The 26,876-nt window shown below is 42.7% G+C and overlaps 1 protein-coding gene across 50 annotated transcripts in view; it reads left to right on the forward strand.

The window, feature by feature from the left end:
- Positions 1-26,876, forward strand: part of DOCK10 (dedicator of cytokinesis 10) — a 247,285-nt gene that overhangs the window by 75,559 nt on the left and 144,850 nt on the right. For 39 of the 50 annotated variants that reach the window (XM_043523117.1, XM_043523120.1, XM_043523127.1 and 36 more), the window contains exon 2: positions 18,766-18,885. In XM_043523117.1, the coding sequence (XP_043379052.1) occupies positions 18,766-18,885 (120 nt within the window). The remainder of the gene's footprint in view (positions 1-18,765; positions 18,886-26,876) is intronic. The other 11 variants (XM_043523131.1, XM_043523122.1, XM_043523112.1 and 8 more) reach the window with 1 other exon arrangement.

The following is a 26,876-nucleotide window of genomic DNA, read 5'->3' on the forward strand; positions in this document are numbered from 1 at the left end:
AAGTGTTTTGTTTCTGCTTGCTGAGATATCTCTCAGTCTGCCATGTAGGAGATATTTATGACATGGAAATGAATCGGCTGTTAGGATAAAAGCAAAAATAACATTAAAATGTAGTTCTTGTTGGGCTAGCTCATTGTCAGGCAATTGAAGACACCGTGTGCCAGCCTTCCAAGTGAACTCAAAAATGCAGGCAAATTTTCAGAAGATCTTGGCTCCCATTTGGGTACTGAAATAAATGGCCAGGTTTTCAAAGTATCACAGCGGGGGCTATTGAGTGCTGCTGAGCACTTCTTTAGGCTGAAGTCCTTCGAAATTCTAGCCCTATGAGTCTTCTCCTATTAGTGGCAAAACTCAGTGGTACAGGATCAGGTTGTATGTGCCTGAAAACAAAAACATCTTAAGAGTCTTAAAATTGGCAGCACTGTTTTTGTGGCACGTGAAATAAACTTGTGTTTTTTGGAAATTTTTGTAAACTGAAGCGTTTAGAACGTACTATTCCTTTTAGCCTTTGCTAATGATAATTATTCTCTCTCTCTTGTTTTGTTCTGACAGCATATAAAGGGAAATCTAAAACTTCATACCTTTTGTCAGCCTTTTATAGTCAATCTGCATTTCTCATAGCTTATAGATCTCAACATTTAAGCTTCATAGTACCTTGTTGCTTTATAATAAGGGCTTAATCTTGGTCCCATTGAAATCAATAAGACTTTGATGGGTTCAGGACACTGTTGCATGATTTATCACATAAAATCCTATGCTAAGAGGACTTTTGGCCTCATCCTGCAAATCCTAATGTATGTGAATAATGACCACTAGTGCAGCATCAGGCCTAAAGGAAAATAGGATCGCAAGCTTGCTAGTGATAAACTATAATAGAAGAAGTGAAAGTAAACACATTGTTTTTAAATGGATGTAAGTACATTTGCTAATACTTGTTCGCATTTGTGGCCAGATCCTCAGCTAGTGTAAACTGGCCTAATTCTTTTGATTTTTAATGGTGCCACACTGATGTACAGCAACTGAAGTTCTGGCCCTTAAAAGTATAAATAGTGATTTATAGAAGATGATAAAAACAGTATCCTTTGAATTATGCATCTAGCCATTCTGAAGGAAAAGGGACTTAGGGCACTAAAGGGTTATCCAGAAGCAGTACATAGCATCAGTTTCAATCAGACATCCAGACATTCTTATTACATTTTCCTTTAGCTGACTGGCTGTTGTAATTTCTGTGTTCATTTAAGCGGGATTTTCTTTTTTCTTTTTTAACAAAGCCTGCTCTGAACTGTGTTCTTTTTAAGTTCAGGTTACACTAAGATGGAACCACTGTCACATATTATTCTGCCAGTGTATTTCTCCATAGTTTGTTTAGTCCCTAGGCGAGTAGCAAAACATGGGTTCCCTCAGATTTACTTCTGCTGTTTGCAGCCTGTCTTTCAACCCAATATTTCATAACTGGAGTGCACAAATTCTTTTGCCAAGGGCGTTTTTGCTGTCAATCAGTAGTTGTTCTTTCCAGAGTAGCTGCAGATATCCTCAGTGTGTCAGGATGCTATGGATCCAAGTTGTGGAGTACCCTTCGCTCAGCCTGAAGGCAGTGAGCTCAGCACCCCCCAGGAAGCAATTAGCGGTATACAGGATCAGGCTCTGTGTTTGCTGTAACGGGTTGTCTAATATCTGCCAGAAACTATTTTATAAATACTTTATTACCTCAGAATGATTTAGAATGTCTGTAGATTTTGGATGAGTTCACTATAGTTGACCTGGTTCTGTTCCTGTTTACAATGGTGTAACTATTAATTTCACTTGAGGTGTTCGTGATAAACATCAGTGTGAGAGCGGAAACAAGCCCTGTATATCTGTCTGGGCTGTTAAGACATTTGTATAGCCAGTGATCACTTTTACAAATGAATCCTTGATAGAATGTAGAAAAACATAGTAAAATATAATTATTTATTGAGATACACTGCATGAAAAGTAGATATAATTGACTATATTGTAACTGACTGCAGAATAGATAGAAGAAATAAGAGAGATCTCCATTGTATGACAATGATATATTATTAAATACTGCATAGAACAATCTCTAAAGAATATTTGCTAAATATTTAGAGTGGATATAAGAGTTTGTGCTATGTGTATTTTTGCTTTTGATTACAGAGATTTATACGATGGCACAGCATTTTAAAGGACTATTTAACAGTAGTTTTATAATGTCCCAGATCAAAACTAAAGGAAAATTTAAAACCTACCCCTGCCAAAACATATTCTTTGGCCACTTATTGTGATTTTATCATGAAACTCATGATATTTGGTGTTTTGATTAAAGCTCCAACTTATGGATTCATTTGATGTTGAAAGCCTCTCAGTTTTCATGTAAGAAAAGAAAAATATAAAAAAAGAAGTTTCTAGCCCTCCTTTTTTCCAGACAAACACTGGAAAACATAATCCAACTGTACCCTAAGACTCAAAAATAAAAAGAATCCATTTTAAAAAATCTCATGATTTTAGAGGCCTCATTCTTGATGTTTAAATATTTCCGATTGGCAGTGTTGCACACATTCACAGACATGCCATCTCTTAATCCAAATGCTACGTATTACTATTTGTAGTGCAGATGCCACTTCCTGTCTTAGTGGAGGAGGTGTGCCAGATTGGACTGGCAGAGGAATGACCACTCCTGGGGTCCTGTTTGGAGTGAGTTATGTTCTCCTGCAATAGAGCCCTCACTCTTTTTCTCCTTGCCCAGAACACAGGTGGAAAATATCCATGGATGGAGCTGGGGAGAGATAGATTGGTTTGGGGCAGACTCCACTGCCCTAAAACACCCATTGGCCAATTCCAGGGGAGGTAGGGAGCCATTTGTTATTTGTGGGCCCATAGCCATTCTTGCTGGTGCAAATTGCCCTTCCTGCTTTGCCCTACAGGGCTTAGTTGTCAGAGCTGGGTAAAATAATAAAATAGGAATGTTAGTAAATATTAGTAAATGTTAGTAAATATTTTAGCAACTTGTGGCTGGTGTCCAGTGCAATCAAAAGGTCAGCTTCTGGGGTGATCCTGATCACAGTCCCAAGAGGGACGGATGGACCCTGTTAGCCTGTGGGGTGAGAGGAGGTCTTGAATCTTCAAACACTGAGGTCTTCCTCTTCTGTACCTGCATTCTCCCATGCAGTGGGAGGGTGGCAGGGTGAAGCTGAATCAGAAGTTGGGATTTGGGTAGGGGAGCTAACTCCCATTCCTTTGTTGTATGACATCAGACTATTCAACCCATGCTGGACCCAATTAATGCTTGGTGGCCAACCTGTGTCTTTAATATTAAAAATAAACTAAAGTTGTGGCCTGCTGCTTTCAATCCATTTAGGTGTGTATGTCGTACTTCTCTTGTGTGTCCTGATTGAATGCAAATAACAGAAATGTGCTCTATTTAGTCATAACCCAGATTTAAAATACTTGCAGTAGTATTAGTGGGCCATGTCAATTCATAATTCAGCAAAGTTGTTGTTCCAAGACAGCCTTTCTTAAGCTTTTGCAGACATCATTAATGTAAATTCTCCAAGTATTATATGGGTGAAATTTACACTACCTCCAAAATGCCTGTTTAAATGAGCTTTGTGCTGAAACCGCTGATAGAATTCTCCACCCCAACCTGCCAGCAGGCCCAGTGGACCACTGCCACTTTAATTCCTATGTGAGACAGTGGATCCATATAATTGTGAATCTCTTGAGCATGTTGTCAAACAACCCTTACGCAATAGCTTAATCAGGGCTAGTGCAGAGTCCCCCACTATGATCCATAGGGAAGGTAGAGATACACCTCCCTCCACAGCGTGAAGTAGCTGCTATGGGGCAGCTCTGCTGCAGCCAAATTTTCTGGCCCAGGGTTTGATATCCTCCTCCCAAACCTGCCACCTGTCCCCTATATACAACCCAAGTGTTCAGACTCTATGAAGGTGAAGTGAGTTTCATCATGGGATTCTGTCACCTCTGCATAATGGCTTTGAGGTTGAAATTAACGTGATGGCTTTAAAAGAAAACATTTTGCCAGTGTTGTTATATTCCGTTCTGATTAGTGTCATATAAAGGGAGAACAAATGGAGCAGCTGTTTGGAGCCAAGGGATGTTTTATGTAAATAAAACTATAAACCCTAGGATATTGACAAGACATTTTTCACCCTGTTACCTACGAACAAGTATTTAGTCAACACGTGTGAAATATTTATAATTTAGAAACCTGCTAGCAGCATTTTAAATTGAAGAATAAAAAAAGTCTACATTTTTAATGAATTAAATTAAAAATTTCACCAATATGTTTAGGGATCATAATGCCACTTGTATAATAATGGTAATTCCAGCAATTGGTTTATTGTATGAGATTTATTTATCCTTTTCCCCAAAGTGTTTAGAGCTAAACTTCCACCTACTGTGTAAAGTGGGCCAAACAATTAATTTTCTTGTTCTTTTGAATATTATTCCAAACCTTATCTGTAATTCTACTTAATTGTAGACATTAGGTAGAATTACAGATAGTATTCGGACATTGTAGACATGTCAAGTCCTAGCCATATGGGATATACATACAAATATATAGCCCTGATGCAGGAAAGCACTTAGGCATGCATGTAATTTTAAGTACCAAAACAAGATTTCACTATATGCTTAAAGTTAAGCACAGGCTGAAGCATCTTTCGTGATCCCTGGAAAAGATCTGTGGCTTTATGTGTCACTAAAATCCCTGAAAGCTATGGGAGACCACACCTTTCAGTGCCAGCAATGCCCTTCTGCCATGTACATTGGCCAAACCAGACAGTCTCTACGTAAAAGAATAAATGGACACAAATCAGACGTCAAGAATTATAACATTCAAAAACCAGTCAGAAAGCACTTCATTCTCCCTGGTCACTTGATTACACACCTAAAAGTCGCAATATTACAACAAAAAACATCAAAAACAGACTCCAATGAGAGACTGTTGAATTGGAATTAATTTGCAAACTGGACACCATTAAATTAGGCTTGAATAAAGACTGGGAGTGGATGGGTCATTACACAAAGTAAAACTATATCCCCTTGCTTATTTCCCCCCTCCCACACACACACACTGTTACTCACACCTTCTTGTCAACTGTTGGAAATGGGCCATCCTGATCATCGCTACAAAAGGTTTTTTTCGCCTGCTGATAGTAGCTCACCTTAATTGATCACTCTCGTTATAGTGCGTATGGCAACACACATTTTTTTCATGTTCTCTTTGTGTATATGTATATCTTCCTACTGTATTTTCCACTGTATGCATCCGATGAAGTGGGTTTTAGCCCACGAAAGCTTATCCTTCATGGAAACTGGCTCTCTCTCTCACTGCTTGCTGTAGCCAGGGCTGGATTTCCAATTAGGCACAGCAGGCACGTGCCTAGGGGCCTGGCATTCTAGGGGCACCTAAAAGGTAAAAGTAGGTTAAAAGTTTAAAAGTTAATACAGAAGAATCTCAGAGTTGCGAACATCTTGGAAATGGACGTTGTCCATAACTCTGAAATATTCCGTAACTTTGAAGAAGAGCTCAGCCACATGGGGGGTTCGTGCTGCAGCTGCAGGGTGTGGGGCGCCAGGCTGTGGGTGGGGGGGAATTTGGGGCTTCTGATTCTCAGGGTGCCAAAGCTTTGGGCTGGGGGCTCAGGGCTCCTGCCCCATGGGAGCACCAGGGCTCAGCACTTTAAACCTGGGAGAGTGCCACTGGGGTTCCCCACAGCTCTGCTCCCTGCTTCAGTGGGGAGGGGGACCCAAGGGCTCGAGGCTTTAGCTATGGGGGGAGTGCTGGGGCTGAAACTGGCTCTCCCCCTGTAGCTAAAGCCCCAAGCCCAGGCGCGCGCGCACACACACACACACACACACACACACACACCTCCTGGGGCTGAAGGTGGGAACAGAGCTGCAGGGCTGAATCCCCAAGCCCCAGAGCTCCCTTGTGGGCTGAAATTGGGAGCGGATCCACGGCTGAAGCCCAGAGCCCCAGTGCTCCCCCTGTCTAAAGACCTGAGCCCCGAAGCTGCAGCCTCAACCCCCCGTGGCTGAAGCTTTAGCCCCAAGGTAGTACAGTATTTGCTTTGTATGTGTGTGTATGCACGTGCTGCTGTCTGATTGAGGACTTACGGTTCCACAGGGTGTCCGGTTGACGTGTAAGTCTGTAACGCTGGTGTTCATATCTTTGAGGTTCTACTGTATTTAAATGATTGTTTATATATATTTTCGTTTAATTTTTTATGGAAAACACGAAGGTCATTTGTAGACATGGAGGGTGGCGCACTGAAGATGCTGTGCTTAGATGTGTGTAAGGTATAAATCCAGCCCTGACTGTAGCCCCAGGGCTTCTTCAGTGGTAGCCACAACAAGATGGGGATGTGTGGGAGGGAAGAGAAGGATGTCAACTGCCTGGTGTGAGAGAGGGTTTGAATATTGCTGGGGGGCTCTCTGATACTTCTAGCTCAAACACCATTAGGTGGAGTGTTGGGTAAACCTTAATCTCCATTTGGTAGCACTGTCTCCACTTCCTGGATGGAAATTCCACTTCGGGGTTGTCAGCCATAAGTGGTGCTGGGCCATCCTGCCCATTCAGTCCCACTGTCACTGACTGTCTCTCAAGTTGGGATGAACCAGCACAAGCACACACACACACTCTTGCCTCCTAATCTTGCATATGGTAGTACATCACCTTCCAGGACCAAGTTGTTATACTGTATTTGATAGCTAGGTTATGCAGTCACATTACTGTGCCCTTGTAGAAGGCAAGGTGGGTTGGGTGACCACGTAGATATTATGTGGCCACCTCAGATACTACATGGCCTCACTGTCATCCATTTGGATATGCCCCAGCGTCCATGACTGTCAAGTCTGGTGGTGCCATGTAGTTGTTGTGGAATACTTACAGTGAACGGTGCTAAGGCCAGGATTAAAATATCCCAAATTTACAAAAAGCATGGTGTTAAAAATACGTAGTAGCTTCAACTGTGGCAAGATTGGTAAAGAGATATTTAATATAAATAGGCCCACCCTGGTGACATAATATTAACTATGTATGTATCCAGGTAGACAATGTCAGAAATGTGAAACTGTATAATGTGCTAGATACACTACTTGATTACCAAAAAAAATCTAGTGCTCAAGTTACAGTGCAAGAATCGTTGAAGCATTCTGCAGCCATGTCACCGGGGGCTCTTAGAAGTTGAGCAGGATTGGTCCTGGTCAGTACTTGGGTGGGAGACCAAGAAAAAGCACAGTGCCTGAGGGAGTGATATTTCTGTAAATGGCCCTTTTCCTTGCAAGTCAGTTTTGTTTCAGTGTTTCAGCATGGTGTTAGGATGAACTGTTTTTTAGACACCACATTTTGAATGAGATATAAAATTAAGGTCCTGGCTCTGTTGGTCATCCAAAAATCTCATGGCACTTTTCATGAGCAGACAGGGTCTACCCTGGAGTCCTGAGTATATTCGAGTTTGGGTAATGATGTTCCACCTACTTAAATTCTTTCTCCCCTGCATCTGTGTCACTTAAACTTCAGGTGATTTTCTGCCTTTCTTGCATGAAGCCTCTAAAAGAGAATACAGGCCTATAGCTTTTGGATAATTTAAATAGTATCTATGAAAAATAATAATATAACAGTTAAAATGATAGATAGTAATAGAATTGTATTATATTATATTTTGTTTAGTACCAGAAGTTGGGATTCAGTTTGGTTTTTAGGATTAGAACATTGCCTGGAAGGACTCTTGAGAGACTAGCAGTCTCATTGACATCATTTCTCTAGCACTCAAAGAGAAGATTCTTCAAGAAGATGGTTTACAAATCATTTTGTCCCACAATTATGAAGAAGAAATTGGTACCAGAATTAACACACAATGTTCCTGTAGCCTTTGGCAAGCCGTAGTCAGCCATGTACCATATCTGTTTCTGTAAAATCAATTATGTGGATATTTTGGGTCATTATTGCTGGGAAAGTAACATCATTCCATCTGGAAGAGAAGATTATGGGTTTAGATCTCATTGTAGGAGGTGGGATTTTGCTCAATGCTGATGAAGCAATACATCACTGGTGGAAAAGTTATGGGCTGGTTTACATATGTGAAATTAAATGGAGATTATCTATTGCTGGTATTGGCCCAGGTGTGCATGATAGATCTCTCAACACTATTCAAAAAGGGTATGGAAGAGTCCATTGTCCTCAACAACACACTTTCTCTGGATAGTAAAAGGTGCTGTCATAAGTAGTTATTATAGTAGGTAGGGTGATGGTGAGTGCCTCTTTTATATTCACATAATCATTCTAGCACAGCTACTATAATTCATTTCTCATTTGAGATAGATAATATAAAAAGCACTATAAAAATCCAATTCCAAGTAATACAATCTTGGCTGCAAGATTGTCTAGTTGGTCCATTTCCAAAAGAAACAGACAAGTTAAATTCAGGAGAGACCATCTTTTGGTGGTTAAAGCTGTAAATCAGCCCTACTCCATTACAGATCTCTCTGCCAAAAGTGGTGGGGAGAAACACACTAATCCTAACATTCTAAGATTCTGTTTGCCCGTGACAAGAAAACTTGAGCAGTCAGTCCCCTTCATCTAAAGATATACTACTAACTAAAGCAGCCAGGATTTCCCATCAGAAATGCAAAATACATCAGTGCTAAGCTTTGCCAAATCTTAACAATTGACTATATAGAGCAGTGGCTCTCAACCTCTCCAAACTATTGTACCCCTTTCCGGAGTCTGATTTGTCTTGTGTACCCCCAAATTACACCTCCCTTGAAATACAAAAATACAAAAGTGTCATGGCACGCTATTACTGAAAATTTTTTTACTTTCTCATTTTTACCATGTAATGATAAAATAAATCAATTAGAATATAAATATTGTACTTACATTTCAGAGTATAGTATATAGGACAGTATAAACAAGTTGTATGAAATTTTAGTGTGTACTGACTTTGCTAGGCCTTTTTATGAAGCTTGTTGTAAAACTAAGTAAATATCTAGAGCCATGTCTACACTACGAAAGTACTCTGATTTTACAGAAGTCAATTTTGGGGAACAGATTGTATAAAGTTGAGTGCATGTGTCCACACTAAGCACATTAATTCGGCGGTGTGCGTCCACAGTACCGTGGCAAGCATTGATATTCCAAGTGGTGCACTATGGGTAGCTATCCCACAGTTCTCGCAGTCCCTGCTGCCCATTGGAATTCTGGGCTGAGCTCCCAATGCCTGATGGGGCCAAAAATTTGTCGCGGGTGGTTATGGGTAAATGTCGTCAGTCAACCCTCCCTCCTTCCATAAAAGCAACAGGAGACAATCATTTTGTGCCCTTTTCCCTGGATTGCCTGAGCAGATGCCATAGCACGGCAAGCATGGAGCCCGTTCAGCTCACCACAGCAGTTATGACCATTTTAAACACCTCACGCATTATCGTGCAGTTTATGCAGAACCAGCACCTGAAAACCAGGCGAGGAGGCGACGGCAGCGTGGTGATGAGGACGTGAACACAGATTTCTCTAAAACCGCGGTCCCCAGCAATTTGGAGATCATGGTGTTACTGGGGCAGGCTCATGCCGTGGAACACCGATTCTGGGCCCGGGAAACAAGCACAGAGTGATGGGACCGCATAATGTTGCAGGTTTGGGATGATTCCCAGTGGCTCCAAAACTTTTGCATGCATAAGGGCACTTTGCTGGAACTTTGTGACTTGCTTTCCCCTGCCCTGAAGCGCAAGAATGCCAAGATGAGAGCAGCCCTCACAGTTCACAAACGATAGCAATAGCCCTGTGGAAGCTTGCAATGCCTGACTGCTACCAGTCAGTCGGAAATCAATTTGGAGGGGGCTGCTGTGATCCAAGTAGCCAATGCAATCACTGACCTTCTGCTAATGAGGGTAGTGACTCTGGGAAATGTGCAGGTCATAGTGGATGGCTTTGCTGCAATGGGGTTCCCTAAGTGTGGTGGGGCGATAGATGGAACGCATATCCCTGTTTTGGCACCGGACCACCTTGCCAACCAGTAAGTAAACCGCAAGGGGTACTTCTCAATGGTGCTGCAAGCACTGGTGGATCACAAGGGACGTTTCACCAACGTCAATGTGGGATGGCCAGGAAAGGTTCATGACGCTCGCGTCTTCAGGAGCTCTGGTCTGTTTAAATGGCTGCAGGAAGGGATTTACTTCCCAGACCAGAAAATAACTATTGGGGATGTTGAAATGCCTATAGTTATCCTTGGGGACCCAGCCTACCCCTTAATGCCCTGGCTCATGAAGCCGTACACAGGCAGCCTGGACAGTAGTAAGGAGCAGTTCAACTGTAGGCTGAGCAAGTGCAGAATGGTGGTAGAGTGTGCATTTGGATGTTCAAAGGGTCGCTGGCGCAGTTTACTGACTTGCTCAGACCTCAGCGAAACCAATATTCCCACTGTTATTACTGCTTGCTTTGCTCTCCACAATCTCTGTGAGAGTAAGGGGGAGACGTTTATGGCTGAGTAGGAGGTTGAGGCAAATCGTCTGGCCGCTTAATACGTGCAGCCAGACACCAGGTCAGTTAGAAGAGCACAGCAGGAAGCGGTGCACATCAGAGAAGCTTTGAAAACCAGTTTCATGACTGGCCAGGGTACTGTGTGACGCTTCTGTTTGTTTCTCCTTGATGAAAACCCACCCCCTTGGTTGCCTCTAAATTCCCTGTAAGCCACCCGCCCTCCTCCCTTCGATCACAGCTTGCTTGCAAAGGAAATAAAGTCACTATCATTTTAAAAACATGTATTCTTTATTAATTGATTATAAAAATAGGGAGATAACTCACAAGGTATCCTGGGTGGAGTGTGAGAGGAGGGTAGGAGGGAAGGAAAAGGCCACTTTAAAACTTGTTGAATGACAGCCTTCTGTTGCTTGGGCTGTCCACTGGGGTGGAGTGGTTGGGTGCCCGGAGCCTTCCCCCCCGCCGTTTTTGGGCGTCTGGTGAGGAGACTATGGAACTTGGGGAGGAGGGAGGGTGGTTAAACAGGGGCTGGAGCGGCAGTCTGTGATCCTGCTGCCGTTCATGAACTTCCACCAGACGCCGGAGCATGTCCGTTTGATCCCTCAGTAGCCCCAGTGTTGCCTCATGCCTCCTCCGATCTTCCTGCCGCCACCTCTCCTCACATTCATCTGCCATTTTCCTGTACTCTGCTGTTGTGTCCCTCCACGCTTTCTGCTAAGCTCTGTCAGTGCCGGACAACTGCATGAGCTCAGAGAACATTTCATCGCGCGTGTGTTTTTTTTTTGCCGCCTTATCTGAGATAGCCTTTGGGACGGAGAAGGGAGGCTTGAAACATTTGCAGCTGCTGGAGGAAAAAAAGGGAGTGAAGTATGTAAAAAGATACATTTTATAGAACAATGGTTATACTCTTTCACGGTGAACAACACTATTCATATTACATAGCACATGTGATTTTGGTACAAGGTCGCATTTTGCATCTTATATTGAGTGCCTGCGGCTTTGGTGTTAGAGATCACACACGCAGTGCCAGGCAACAGAATTTGGCTTGCAGGCAGCCATGGTAAGCCATAGTCTTTCGGCTTCTGCAACCTTCATAATAGCAGCGCCCTCCTCTCCCATACCAAGCAAAGCATGTTGTGTTGGCCATTTAGTGCTGCGGTTTTCCTGTAAACGTGCAGCAACAGAAACCAAACTAACCCCTCCCATCCAATTCTCTGGGATGATCACTTTACCCCTCACCCCACCGCGTGGCTGGTATCAGGGAAGATCCCTGCTAGCCAAACGCGAACAGCTCAGCGCCAATGCCTCCCCCCCACCCCAGGGCTAACTGCGGGGAGGATTTCTTTTCAGCCACAGGCAAACAGCCCAGTAGGAACAGTCACCTCTGAATGTCCTGTTAATTAAATTCCCCTGTTTCAACCAGGTTACCATGAACAATATCACTCTCCTGAGGATAACACAGAGAGATAAAGAATGGATGTTGCTTGAGTGCCAGCAAACACCTGGACCATACGCTGCCAGGCTTTGTCATGGAATGATACCAGATTACTTGCTACTAGCATGGCGTGGTAGTGTCCTACCATGGAAGACGGAATAAGGCTGCTCTCCCCAGAAACGTTCTGCAAAGGTTTTTAGAGTACCTCCAGGAGAGCTTCATGGAGATGTCCCTGGAGGATTTCTGCTCCATCCCCAGACACGTTAACAGACTTTTCCAGTAGCTGTACTGGCCATAAATGCATCCCAAGTCCTCAGGGCTACTTAATCATTAAAATATGCTTGCTTTTGTAACAGGTATTATATTTTAAAAAGGCACACTCACCAGAGGTCCCTTCTCCGGCTTCGTTGGGTTGGGAGGGTGTTTCAGTCAGGGTGATAAAAAGATCCTGGCTGTTGGGGAGAACGGTGTGCTGTGTGCTCTCCTCAAGCTCGTCCTTCTCCTCCTCATCTTCCCCGTCCGCAAAATCCTCAGGCATGGCGGAGAGTACCCCATCATCGGAGTCCACGGACAGGGGTAGGGTAGTGGTGGTGGTGGCGCCCCCTAGAATTGCATGCAGCTCAGCGTAGAAGCGGCATGTCTGGGGCTCTGTCCCGGAGCGTCCATTTGATTCTTTGGTTTTCTGGTGTGCTTGTCTGAGCTCCTTAAGTTTCACATAGCACTTGTTGCGTCCCTGCTGTAGCCTCTGTCCCTCATGGCCTTGGAGATTTTTTGAAATGTTTTGGCATTTCGTGTTTTGGAAGGTAGTTCTGATAGCATGGATTCCTCTCCCCATACAGCGATCAGATCCAGTACCTCCCATTCAGTCCATGCTGGAGCTCTTTTTCAATTCTGGGACTGCATGGTCACCTGTGCTGATGAGCTCGCCTGGCCAAACAGGAAATGAGATTCAAATGTCCCAGGGCTTTTCCTGTACACCTGGCCAGTACATCCGAGTTCAGAGTGCTGTCCAGAGCGGTCACAATGATGCACTGTGGGATAGCTCCCGGATGCCAATACCTTCGAATTCCATCCACACTAACCCTAAGTCAAAACGGTGATGTCGATTTCAGCGCTAATCCCCTCATTGGGGAGGAGTACAGAAATCGGTTTTAAGAGCCCTTTATGTTGAAAAAAATGGCTTCGTTGTGTGGACGGGTGCAGGGTTAATTTGATTTAACACTGCTAAATCTGACATAAACTCATAGTGTAGACCAGGCCTAGATGAGTTGATGTGCCCCCTGGAAAACCTCTGTGTATCTCTGGGGGTACACGTACCCCTAGTTGAAAACCACTGATATAGAGAGTAGAGTTGGTATTTACATTGCACAGTCTTAACATTAATGAGAACATAGAGATCTTAATATTTCAAGGTGCAGGGATCTGTACAGAAGGAGCTCATGAGCTTATTACACACTGATGCTTTGACGTCAGGAATTTCAGATAGACATAATTCTCTCTAAAGCACGTAGAGTTAAAGAGGACTAAACCAGTGTGTTGAAGAGAATGGATTATTTTACATCATCAGAAATGCTAACAGGGTTTCTTTGCAATTATAAATAGCATATGCTGTCCATGATCCTCAAAATACAGTGATGCATCTTTTATACATTCTTCTTTTAATTTCATGGTAGCAAAAAAAAAGATAACATTTGTCCCTGCTTATTGCCGTGTATATTGGTGGGAAAACATCAACATAAATATTTAAGTGCTGCACTGAATAGTCTGCTAGCAATTATTGAAAACAGCAGTTGACATTGTTGAGTCTAACTGCATTCATCAGAGAGCTTTGGCTTAAAGCCTGGAAATCAAAGAATAATTAATGTAATCTTTTGTTTTTCACCCCTTCCTGTTAACGTCATTGTGCATTCAAAAAATTGTAGAAAAGAAAGTCATCATGAAAATTAAAAAAACAAATCAAGGGGAAATATAAATCACTATTTAACATCTAATTCTCTGTCACCAAAGTCTGAACCAATAACACACAGAATCAATATTTTATAAAAGTTGAATGAAGGACAACTGTATTTTCATTTTCTCTCTTATGCTAGGCTACAGTGCTATGATGGGATGTCATGACATAGTGTGTAGACAACATGGCATGATGCCTTGTGGGAGTTTATCATGCTGTTGTGTAGTGACTCTACATCACGACATTGTGGTGCATTTTATACTTCATATTGGTATTTTGCAATATCATGTTGCTGCACTGATATCAAAGTATGTGTATGAATTAGATTTTGATCCCTAAAAGTTCATCTGAAGATCTCTGCTGACTTCAGTTAAAGATCCTCTGCCAAATAATACTCCCTGTTGAAGAAGATCTGTTGAAATCTCTCTCCCTTTCTTTATGCTTTAGGGTTTTCTACAACACCCATCTTTGTAGCATCTAAATGCCCTAAAATCTGTCAGAGCAAAAAGAAAGCAAGTTGGAATGTTGAGTGTGATGTGCTCCAGGATCCTAGCGTTAGAGGATCTTCTAGTCTGAGCACTTTCAGTTTCTGAGGAGAAAGGAGGGGCCAATATGGCATCTACATTCCTCTCCTTGAGCTGCAGAGTGGCCCCAGTGCGTGATCTCTGTGAGTTTGAAGCTCCACTTTTAAGGGTCAGGAGTAGATCTAATAATCCATTTCCAACCTCACAGGAATTTTCAGATGTTCTATAGTTCCCCAAGAGACAGGGTGTTCTTTAGTTGAATAGAGAACTGGGGAATATCACAAAGCATGCTGAGTTTTGTGAGAATGGCCTGACATCTGTGGAATTCCCCTGCTCATCTCAGTGCATTGGTAGCTTAGGAAAGCCCTTTGACTATTCATTTCGTGATTTAGGCTCTACTCACTCTCAGTTTGATTTATAAGACGTTCTGTGAGTTGATATCCAAATAGTGCCTTGGTCATTCTTCAGATTATTGGCATGGAGGGTATGATTTGGCACATATTTACCTGATCTGCACAGTCGTATTGCCTGACATGTCCACACACAGGGAGACTGGAATGCAACATCCCATAATATTAATGTGTGGCAAACCTAAGGGAGCTAGAAGTTGTCATATAGCCCTAATGCAAAAAATTCTCTATAATTTCAATAGATTGGGGGGCATCAATATCTTGAGACAGTGTAGGGTTGGGGAGAGAGGTGATGCCTATCACACTAGTATAAATGTTCTGGAGAAAAGTCAGTCTGCATGTTCGCAGAACCACCAAACAGGAGAAAAATAATACATGCCTGAGACATTTCTCAATCACGATTCAGATAGCACTTTTAGTTTAACTCTCTTTTTTTAGTCATCGCTGTTGGTTACACCTTATTTCTTCTTTATATCTCAGATGCCTTATGTCAATTTTTAAAAAAGGGGGGAGGGGATTGTATGACAAGAATTGAAAACTTTGTACCAAAAATCTCCAACCCAGCACTTACATGTAATCCTCTTCTAGATTCATATTGGCTCTTCTCCAGTGATTTGAATACTAGAAAATTTGTCCTTACAGTCTCATGAGCTGTAATTTGTAAGATAACTCTACACACTAGACTTGTGGTGAAGAGCCATTGTTGCCAACTCTCATGATGTTATCATGAGTGTCATAATAGTTAATGTTTTCTTAAAGCTCCAGCTCCTGGTGTCATGTGTTTATGTGAGAATCCTTAAAAAGTTTCTAGTCCCGGTAATTGCAGAGAAAAGTGAACCCTAAAGGCTCAAAATCAAAGCAAACAAAAAGGACAGATTTATTTATTTATTTTTAAAAATCATGATTTTTAAGTCCATATTAATTTTGGAGAGGCTGACTTGTGATTGTTGAACACTTGGGGTTGGCAATACTGATGTCCAAATGAGCTACCATAACTAGAAAGGAACTCTCAGACTGCTCTCAGTGGTGAGATGGCAATGGGAGCCAGTTGTGCTGCTGTGGCTGATGACATGAGGTGATCAGCACACCACCTATCAACGTGATCTTTTCAAATTAAGTGTTGATGTTTGGGTGCAAGAAGCTATGGCATCAGAGAGATTTAGGGCCTGATATACTGTATCACTCACTAAAGTCACTAGGTTGATCAGAACCTTACAGAACAGGAACATCTAAGAAAAGTTAAGTGTTTTACTTTGCCAGGAGAGAAGACATAAAAGAAGAAAATAAGCAAAGGTGGAGGAGAAGGTATGAAGCAAAAAGCCATTTGGGGGATTGGTGTGACAGAGAGAGGAAGAGAGAATGCAGACTGAGAGCCAGCCCACCATATAGGGATGCATTAGAAAGTCAGTAGTTACCAGTGATCACCCCAATACAATTTCGTCCCCAGCTCGTTTAACATCTGGACCAATGGGGTTCCTCTTGCAGTTTGAACTTGCTCGGCAGATCAATCATCTGCTTTCATGACTTTTTCTCCCTGTGCAGCTGTACTACATCTGCCAGCTGACTCTCTGTCCAATCACTTCCAAAGCCTATAATACTATGTGGGTGATTGATCTGTTCCGTCAGAAACATTGCACCAAGACAGCTAAAAATCACTTGGATCTTAGAGTTCTGTTAGCAGAGGTGGGTTTTGTGTTGTCAGGTAGTACTCTCGAGGAACAAATTTCTGCCCTTGAGACCGTCCAAAGAAAAATGAATGGGTTGATACTGAAGTCCCATCCCCTTGTCAAATATCTTATCTAAAATTAACATTTGATTCCCTAGTCCTGCCATGGAGTCTAAATTTAGTTATAAAGCTTTTTCCCTGCATTTTGAGCCTATAACCAATTTTCACCTAGACTCCCTCTCTTTAAAAAAAGGACTTTGGCCAAGGGAATTGGAAATAGTTCCCCTCTCTTATGAAGAAGTTCTCAGAACAGTACGAGGATTTATTTGCCCGTCAGTCTTCCTGTCATAGAATCATAGAATCATAGAATATCAGGGTTGGAAGGGACCCCAGAAGGTCATCTAGTCCAACCCCCTGCTCAAAGCAGGACCAAGTCCCAGTTAAATCATCCCAGCCAGGGCTTTGTCAAGCCTGACCTTAAAAACCTGTAAGGAAGGAGATTCTACCACCTCCCTAGGTAACGCATTCCAGTGTTTCACCACCCTCTTAGTGAAAAAGTTTTTCCTAATATCCAATCTAAACCTCCCCCATTGCAACTTGAGACCATTACTCCTCGTTCTGTCATCTGCTACCATTGAGAACAGTCTAGAGCCATCCTCTTTGGAACCCCCTTTCAGGTAGTTGAAAGCAGCTATCAAATCCCCCCTCATTCTTCTCTTCTGCAGACTAAACAATCCCAGCTCCCTCAGCCTCTCCTCATAAGTCATGTGCTCTAGACCCCTAATCATTCTTGTTGCCCTTCGCTGGACTCTCTCCAATTTATCCACTCAGGAAAGGTCTTTCCCTCCCAAGTCAGTGGGCACTACATAGACAACTACTTGAGCAGGAACAAAAAGTGAGAATTTCCCTACCTATAAATTGGATTTCCACTATCAACCATTCAACTTTGGTTCTCTGCTAGGGTAGATCCCAGTGTTATAGTCTCTTTTGTACAGTGTATTATTGTTATTTAGTTGAGTTTTCCAGGGGTATTTCTGAAAGCTAGAGAAGAATCCAATTTAACAAATGGGGCTGGGGAGAGGTGCAGCTAGGTGCTGAGGAGGAATTTCTGGGATAACTGTGACTTGTATATCTATGAAGCAGGTTCAAAGAACAGAGGGAGACCTATAGATCCAAAGTGATAAATCCTGCGTTGGAGAAACCTGTTTGATAGGTCCCTTTATGAGACTCCATGGTTACATGCTGGTCTGAAGTACCTTGGATAGCATAGTGTGATAACTGTGGGTAAATGGTGACTTTTCAATGACAACCACTATGTTGCTAGAACTATCTCTGCGCAAACTACATGCATCTGTGGGGCTGTCTCCTTCTCTCTCATGCCTCCCTACTTTCTCTTCCTCTCTGTCATTTTCTTTTCTCCTCCCCATCTTAGTCTCTTTGATACTTACAAAAAGACTCTTAGAATGAGAAGATGGTTTCTCACACTCTGTCTGACCCGTGAGGTTTTTATTTTTGAAAGTGTGCTTGCACGGTACGTGGGCTCTTCCATCTCTATTTTTGTACTGTATATTGAGGCACTGTGAATTCACCTCTTCTTGGCTGTTTCCACTGAGAATTTTTCTATACTAACCCCACACTTGGGCAATAATAGCACTATTATGATGGTTTACGAGGGAATAATCCAGTTCCTGACTGGAGAAACTATGGGGCTGAATGCCAAATAGTTTATCCTGACAGAGGAACTAGATCATTGCCAAGTAAAATAGTGCAGTGGTACTTTTATTGCTAGCAAGCGACCAGCATTTAAGAAGTGGCAAAAAACAAGAGAGCAAGGGAGTGAATCAGTACTCAGCTAATGGAAACAATTGAAATTAAAGTAGGTCATTCATTCTGCAGCTGATTCACTCAAAATAATGTTGTCCATATGCAGTTCAAATGGTTTGTATTCAAATAAAGAAAATTTCGGAGAGTAATGAGTAGATTATCATGATGCTGTGGGGTGCAGTGATGATGTCTGCACAGCACTGTTAACTCCAGGGCATATTGGTTATCAGGAAATAATCAGGATGAAAATGAACATTCTGAGTGGCCTGCCTGGCTCGCTTATACTGTATTGACATGGGTATTCTCAGTTCAATAGCAACGTGCTGTTTCTGAGCATAACAAAACTCATTAATACTTTAATGTCCAAAGAGTATTGGAAAATGAGACCCGGTTCAGTTTGTGAATTCAGGGAGAGTATGAGAGTCAAGACATAATATTGTGCTTTCTTATTCCACAGCAGGAGAAACCCAAACTTTTGGAGCCCTTGGATTATGAAACTGTCATCACAGAGATTGAAAGAAATACTGAGGACAACCCTCTTAAAGATCTCATATTGTTCCCCAATGATGACTTTTCAGTAAGTTTAATGAAATGTGTTTTATTTACAGTTTTTAATCTCTAGACATGGCGGGAAGGTCAAATGTCACAGAAGAGGCTCCTAACTGGTCCATATATCTTTTATTTTGGGGCCACTTTTTACTCCTTTCTTTCTCCCTGCTGCACACCTCGCATTCTCCAAGAGTAGACACAGTGCAAATCCTCAATGATTGCCATATATATCTCAAGAGCTCAGGAGATCTACCGTGTCTTAGACAGTGTCCAGCATGATGGGCCAGGGTAGGCCATTTTCAGCTTGGCTCTGCCAGGCAGCAGGAACTATTTGTATGCAGAGATACCCAATTCTGGCTCACGTAGAGTATTCCTTAACCAGCCTGGTTCTGAATGATATTCAGTCTGATAGTACCCCAGGAAGCTATGGACCTTATTATTAAAATATGATGATTAGAGGTACTTCAGTCTCTGTGGGCCCAAGGCCTCAGACATCCTCAGCCCAGCCCTGATTTGTGCTTACTTTGTAGTCACCTAATGTGGACTAGGGTGTTTGGGTATTTTCAAAATAAAGCAAAACCAAAATAATTAACTGAGCTGTTAAGGTATTAAAATAATATTTATGGATCCATAATAAGTAAATTCATTGCATGCTTCAAAACAGTACAGCCAGATCCTTACCTGTATAAATCAGCAGAGCTCCCTGAGGATCTGGCCCTTTGTTTCAACTTAGGACAGGGGTTCTCAACCTTTCTCTTTCTGAGCTCCCCTCCTCCTCCCGCCGCTATAAAAGCTTCATGGCCCACCTGTGCCACAATAACTGATTTTCTGCATATAAAATCCATGGCCCGTGTTAGGGGGTAACAAGTAGGGCAGTTGCCTGGGACCTCATGTCACAGGGGCTCCCGCAAAGCTACATTGCTCGGGCTTAGGCTTCAGCCCTGGGTGGCAGGGCCCGCAGCACTTTCTGCAGCTCCTATTGGCTGGGAATGGTGAACCGCGGCCACTGGGAGCTGCGGGCAGCCATGCCTATGGACGGTCAATGTAAACAAACAGTTTCGCAGCCCACCAGCGGATTACCCTGGCAGGCTGCAGGTTGCCTACCACCATCTCCAAAATGGTCCGTCCTGCTCCATTCCCCTAGCAAAAGTCTTCTTCAGGCCCTGGTCATCTTCTTCCTCGACTGCTGTAACCCCCCAGCTTCTCATCTTCCTCTCTCTGATTTGTCCACAGTGCTGCTGTTCAAATTATCTCATGGGCATGCTGCTTTGACTATATAACTCTCCCATCAGATCCCTCCCTCTCACCACCTTCTGCATCACATCCAAGCACCTTGTCTTCATCTCAAAGGCCCTGCACACCTTAGGTCTTGCTTACCTCTCTGCTCTGATTTATTTTCACTCCTCCACCTTGACCACTTTCACTTTATCCAACCTTCATGCCTTGTTGCCCCTTTCTTCTCCAGCCGCTTCTCTGCATTTCTTTCCATTTGGTCCTTTATGGCTGGACACCTCCAGCACTACCACTCTTGATGCTGATCCACCATACCCTCAGTCCTCTCCTTTCAAGTTTTTCCTGAGCTCTCACTTCTTCCATGAAGCATATAAACCTGGCCCCTTCCCCTAATGGAGCAACAAGCTTGATTCCTCACTGTCTGCACCTTTGCTTCTATGAAAGCAAAATTTGGCCCTGCGTGAATGTGTATTAATAATCATAAAAGGTGTTTGGCTAGATTTAATGGGTACATTGATATCATAAAGAGTGTAAAACGCATTGGACTCAACAGGATGTGAAAATTTATGTTCTTCTTTTTTCAAATTCTTTTTGTTAACTCTGTCATTCAAATTCTAAATTAAATCTCCCCCAAATGAACTATAAATATTATCATGTATCTAGTTTGAACCTTGAAATTGAAGGAATTCATAGGGCTGGTCTAATCTTTTTAGTAGAGAGCATCAGTGGGAGGTGAATTCTAATGTGCACAAACGTCACACATTAGCTGGCCCAAATGGACCCAGCTGGCATGCACTAAAAGTTCCTTAGTTCACATTAACGGATCCCATTTCAAACTGAGTGCTGCAAGTCTAACATTATTGTTATTGTTTATTGTTGCATGAATGCTTTGGAGCCCTGGTCACAAACTGGGACTGTGTTAGCTGCTGTATGAACCCAGACCAAAAAAGACAGTCCCTTCCTCAAAAACCTTGTAATCGAAGGATAAAACAAGAGACAACAGATGGCTACACACAGACAGACGGGAGAGTGCAAGAAAAGAAACGAGACAGTATTGGGCTGCATGATAGGCAATGGAATCAGCACATCAGCAGCGTAACTGTTCTCAAGCTTTTTGAAAGCATCATGGGAAAGGAGAATTTTAAGGAGCGTTTTGAAGGAGGATAATGTGATAGCTTTGCAGATGTTTATAGAATATACAATAACCTTAGACTATATGTATAGAGCCATTCATGTTCAGTGTAGCAATGTGCACTCATACAGAAGTGATATTTAGTGTTTAGTTAGGGTTAGCTTGTTATTTGTTTTAAAATGAAATTAGTGATTTTTTGCGTGGAGGGAAAAGAAGGGCGAAGGAAGGTAATGTACTGGAATTAGTATCAGAGCTCCTCCTTATGGAATGTCTATGAGCAAAATTCTCTGCTGGAGTAACTCCATTGAATTCAATAGAATTACACCAGCAGAGAATTTCACCCTATAGATTAGATTGGTACGGGAAGCACTATGTAAACACATATTGAAGCTTCCCCTTAAAATGTTCTAGATTGCATCTCTCATTCTTTCCCTTCAGTATGTACTCTCAGTTCCTGTTGATTCCAATGGAAACATATCCGAGAACAGAATTTGGTCCGCATAAAAGTCCTGTTTATACCACAGATCATGTGCTGCAATCTGTGGGATCATTGAGGTTCCATCTTCTCCTGTCTTTTTAATTTATGGGCTCATTCTATCTTACTTTCCTTAAAATTTATGGTAAATCTGTTTATTTAAATGAGAACAGGATTGAGCTGCTTTTCTTTAGTGGGTTTGAGTCTGAGCCCTAATATACCCCAACATGTTTTGTGTGGTTAGCAGTTTGAAAGGTCTTTGTTTTCTAACCAATTAAAACCAATTCTGACCCTCTGTGGTGCATCAGCCTGAAAGCTATATTTCTAGTTGCTTTCACTCAGAGTTTTTAAAAAAATGAGTCAGATGTAGAGTAAAAGCACCTAAGTCATCTTTGAAAATGGGACTTAGAAACCTAAATTTAATCAAAAGCAATGGGATTTAGGCCCCTAATTCAGTTCCCCCTTGTCAATTATTAATGAGCAGCAATATTATCATTTGGCTTTTTCTGCTGAAATACAGTCCCACCTGAATCTAGAAAGAGAGATGATCACAAATCTTAATTTAATTGCTCTTTTTTACTAACCAAACACCTGAGGCTGACAGCCATGTATATGAATGTTTCACAAAATCATCATTAGAAGCAGGGGCATTATATTTGCATGTATATTCTGAGGATAATTTAAAAATGATTATGTGTGCTTTTGACTCTATGGTTCGGCCAGAATTTCAGAACTCTGCATGCAATCGCCTATTAAAAAAAAATGAACATGCAGTAGAGTAGCAGGGAGCAGACCCTGGAGCTTTGTCCTTTGGACTCAACAGGAAGATTCTCATTGACTTGAATGGGCATTAGATTAGGCTCCTAATGTGAACATCTAAAAACCATAATTGTATGCACAGTCATTGTATTTGGCACACATTTACAAATGCAGAATTCTGTAAATCTGGGCCTTCATTCAGAACATAAGAATGGCCATACTGTGTCAGACCAAAGGTCCATCTAGCCTAGTATCCTGTCTTCTGGTAGAGGTCAGTGCCAGGTGCTTCAAAGTGAATGATCAGAATAGGGCAATCATCAAGTGGTCCAGTCCCAACATCTGACAATCACGAGTATGAGTGTCTATTCTTCACACTCAGTTGTTGTTATAAATAAAGGGTCTCTGCTGTGATCAAATGCAGTAACAGATCAGCCTTAAAACCATTGAACTATAGCAACAGTCAACAAAAGAGTTTAAGCTCTGAACAGGAAGTGCTCTTGTGGCAAGGCAGTTTGTAGCTAGTGGTCTAAACACAGCTAATTCTCAGAAGGGAAGTTCTGTGCAGCTTTTAAAAACAGAGTTAACTATAATTTTGTACAAGATCTTCATGTCCCGGTTCTGTGTAAATTTAGCTGTTGTATTCCTTTACTTTAGAGAATTTTTAACAGGAGATTTGGCCAAGTCCACTTAGATGAATAATTGGCAACACAGATCCACTTGTATTTGAAGGCATGCAGTTTTTTATTTGCTTTATTCCAGTCCTTTATGTACAGTCCAAGCTTCTTGAGAGGGAGTGTTGTACGTGCAGTGGATAGAGCACCGGTATGGGAGTCAGCTGACCTGCATTCAGTTGCTTGCTTTGCCATTGTATTGCTGTGTGTGACCTTTGCAAATTATGGCGCATCTCTGAGCCTCTGTTTCCCTACCTGTAAAATGGGGAAAAATAAAGATTTACCACTTTTTGCTCAGCACCTTGACCTCAGTTGATGAGAAGCAATGTAAATCCTAAGCTTTATTAAGGAACAGTCTTGGTAAAACAATTAAAAATTCTGCATTCCCTATAGTAGCTATCGTGAGTGGATTCAACCTGAGGTCTTCCTCATTCCTGTCAAGCAGAAGAGCTTTTGTTTGGGTCTGTAGCTCAGCCACCATCATGACAATGATAAGATTCTTAGCTGTAGAATATAACATTAGGCTTTCCATTACACCCACCAGCCCCACTCAATCTGCAAAATTTATAGCCATGGATAGCATATGGTCCTTAGTAATGATGGACTTCAGTTTACAAGCTATGTTGCTGGTGGGTCTTAGATCCCTGATCCTGCAAAGAGCTCTGTATGAGTGGACCCCCAGTGAAGGCAGTGGGCCTCCATTGGAGCACAGGGATTCATTTAGATTTTCAGGTGCATTTTGACAAAAGCAAAGTAAAGGAGTGGCAATTCAAAGTCATTCATGAAGACAAGAAATAGTCGTTGGACCAGCAAAAGAGAGTGAAGTGAGCTGTAGCTCACAAAAGTTTATGCTCAAATAAATTGGTTAGTCTCTAAGGTGCCACTAGTACTCCTTTTCTTTTTGTCTTTACAGTGTGGTAGTTATGGCACTCATCTAGAATATGGGAAGCCCCAGTTCAAATCCATACTCCAGTGACTACTTAATTATTGGTGCAAAATGCACCAGCTTCAAGAGGAGACACTGAGAAAGCCCCATACCTGAAGATCCCATGGCCTTGTGGTTAGGAGACTCTCTTGCAATGTGGAAGACCCAAGTTCAAATCCCTTTTCCACATCAGGCAGAGGGGGAATTGAACCTGGGTCTCCCATGTGCACTGGGCTAAAGCTCAAAAGGAGGTGGCACCACCACCACATCCTCCTTTGGTCATTTTGTGAATCCTTTCCTTCGCTTATGTCAAAATTCCTGAAAATCTAAACAGTGGGTTTTGGGTACAAACAAAATGTTTTGTTTTGACATTATCAGAATGTTAAAGTTCATTTTGACTGGCACTATTTTTTTTTCAAATTTTCTAAATTTTCATTGAATAGTTTTGAAAAAAATGTCATTTTCAGTTTGACCCGAAACAAATTTGAAATTGCCAGGGAACCGAAAAATCCATTATTCAGCCAGCTCCATTACTGAGTTCTCCATAGTTGCCCTGTTGTGAAGCCATAAACCACTGAGTGGACCTTCACTATCATAAAATTGGACCCTAAAATTGTAACATCCTGAGCACTGCCATCTGTCCCCACTTCATTTCTTTAATGCTCATGAAAGCTTATGCAAGTCTCCACTGTACATAGACCTAGAATAATAAGACAGTGTTCTTTGGTAATAATGGCGAAGCACTCCTAAGAGATACTTAGTTGGGAAATGGGAAGATTAATTTGTAAGAAGCACAACTGGACACAATGGAATAAAACAATAGAATAAAAACAATGGACAAATACATCCTCACAGCTGTTCACAGGGAGCTAAATAGCTAACTATGGATACTGATGGGACTGGAAATGGAAAGAAATTGTTTTGCTCCGTCCCATCCTGAATCATTCAAATGAAACTGAGAAAAAGTTTGGGGAATCCCATCATGGTTGCACCTGCCATACAATGCATACCAACTGTTTCAGAATTGCTCATGTGGAAAGCAGAGAAGGGGAAGCTGCGTACTGCAAGTTAGATGCAAGTAAGAAACTCTTCTTTTTAGATTATGCACAGAGGGCTTTGTTCTGAGCCAAATTGTCATGTAAAGTCTGGTAAATGGACTTTCCTCAGAGGTTGTGGGGAGGAATTCTCACCTTTAACTTGGAATCAGGCCATGAAACAAATGCTCCAAAATTTGAAGTAGCAGAGGCTGCAAACCACTTAAGAGTATACTGAGCAATGATTCTGCATAATCCACTGCTCACAGTCCCCTCTTTTGCTCCCAAACTTCCTGTGCTGCCCTGTAACTGAGGGTAGAATTTGAGCGACTGAGTCAGATTTTGTTCTCTGTTATATTGCTGTACATATGGAGAACATAAGAAAGGCCATACTAGGTCAGACCAATGGTCCATCTAGCCTAGTATCCTGTCTTCCGATAGTGGCCAATGCCAGGTGCTTCAGAGGGAATTAACAGAACAGATAATCATCAAGTGATCCATCCCCTCTCGCTCATTCCCAGCTTCTGGCAAACAGAGGCTAGGGACACTTCAGAGCGTGGTTTTGCATCCCAGTCCATCTTGGCTAATAACCATTGATGGACCCATCCTCCGTGAACTTTTGAACCCTGCTTTTTTGAACTCTGTTATAGTTTTGGCCTTCACAACATCCTCTGCCAAAAAGTTCCACAGGTTGACTGTGCGTTGTGTGAAGAAATACTTCTTTTTGTTTGTTTTAAACCTGCTGGCTATTAGTTTCATTTGGTGACCCGTAGTTCTTATGTTATGAGACGGAGTAAAAAACACGTCCTTATTTATTTTCTCCACATCAGTCATGATTTTATAGACCTTCATTGTATCCCGCCTAAGTCGTCTCTTTTCCAAGCTGAGTCACTCCATTGGCTTCACTGGAATCACTCCAGATTCACTCCAGTGTAATAGAGAGCAGAATCTGGTCCACCACGCCAATTACAGAAAACCAATGGGACAGATCTGTGGATTAACTTGGAGACGTGGAAAAAGTACCCCAGGATCTTGCAAGTGTGAATTTACAGTTGTTGCCTCACCCTTCCCTCAGTGAAGAGGGATTCCCAGTCATGCAGAGGGGCAGTGTGAGCATTTGCAACTAGGTAGAACCTAATAATTAACACAAGGAGATCTAGCCCATCCCTGCAGATCTCATGGTAGCTGTCTGGAGAGCTGCTTCTTCACTCTGCTCCCCACATTGGTCCTGACAGCCCAGCTCACTCCGGGTCCCTACCACAGCTGTGCAATGCCCATTTTCCCTGAAAATGGTAAAAGCTGTGAAAAGGAAGTTAAATAGTATTAATAAACCCCATGGGCAGCAGGTGAACGATCCATGGGGAGAGCCTAGCCCTCGGCCCTGCCCCCTCTGCCTGAGGCCACGCCCCTCCCCTTTGGCCCCACTCCACTGCCGGAGCACAGAGCACCCACCCCTGTAGCCACCAGCCCCCCCACGTGCTCCCTGCCCTGGAGCGCCAGGCAGGCAGCACAGCCGGAGCATCCCCACCCCCCGTGCACCAGGCAGGTGGTGTGACCAGAGCTCCCCCAACCCCAGCGCCGGGTGGCGTGGTCCCAGTGCCCCCAACTCCAGCCCCAGAGCGCTGCACAATGTGCAGCACAACGTGCCCCAGCTCCTGCAGCCCCAGTCTTGCAAGCAACAGCCCCGGCCTGCCTATCCCACTGTCTCCACCATGGAAGAGCAGGAAGGGAACTGAAAGCAGGCAGGAGGGGGGGTGGAGCAGAGCATGGGCGGGGCCACGCCAGGCTGT

The sequence above is a fragment of the Chelonia mydas genome, chromosome 9 (assembly GCF_015237465.2).
Source record: "Chelonia mydas isolate rCheMyd1 chromosome 9, rCheMyd1.pri.v2, whole genome shotgun sequence".
Classification (NCBI taxonomy): Eukaryota; Metazoa; Chordata; order Testudines; family Cheloniidae; genus Chelonia; species Chelonia mydas.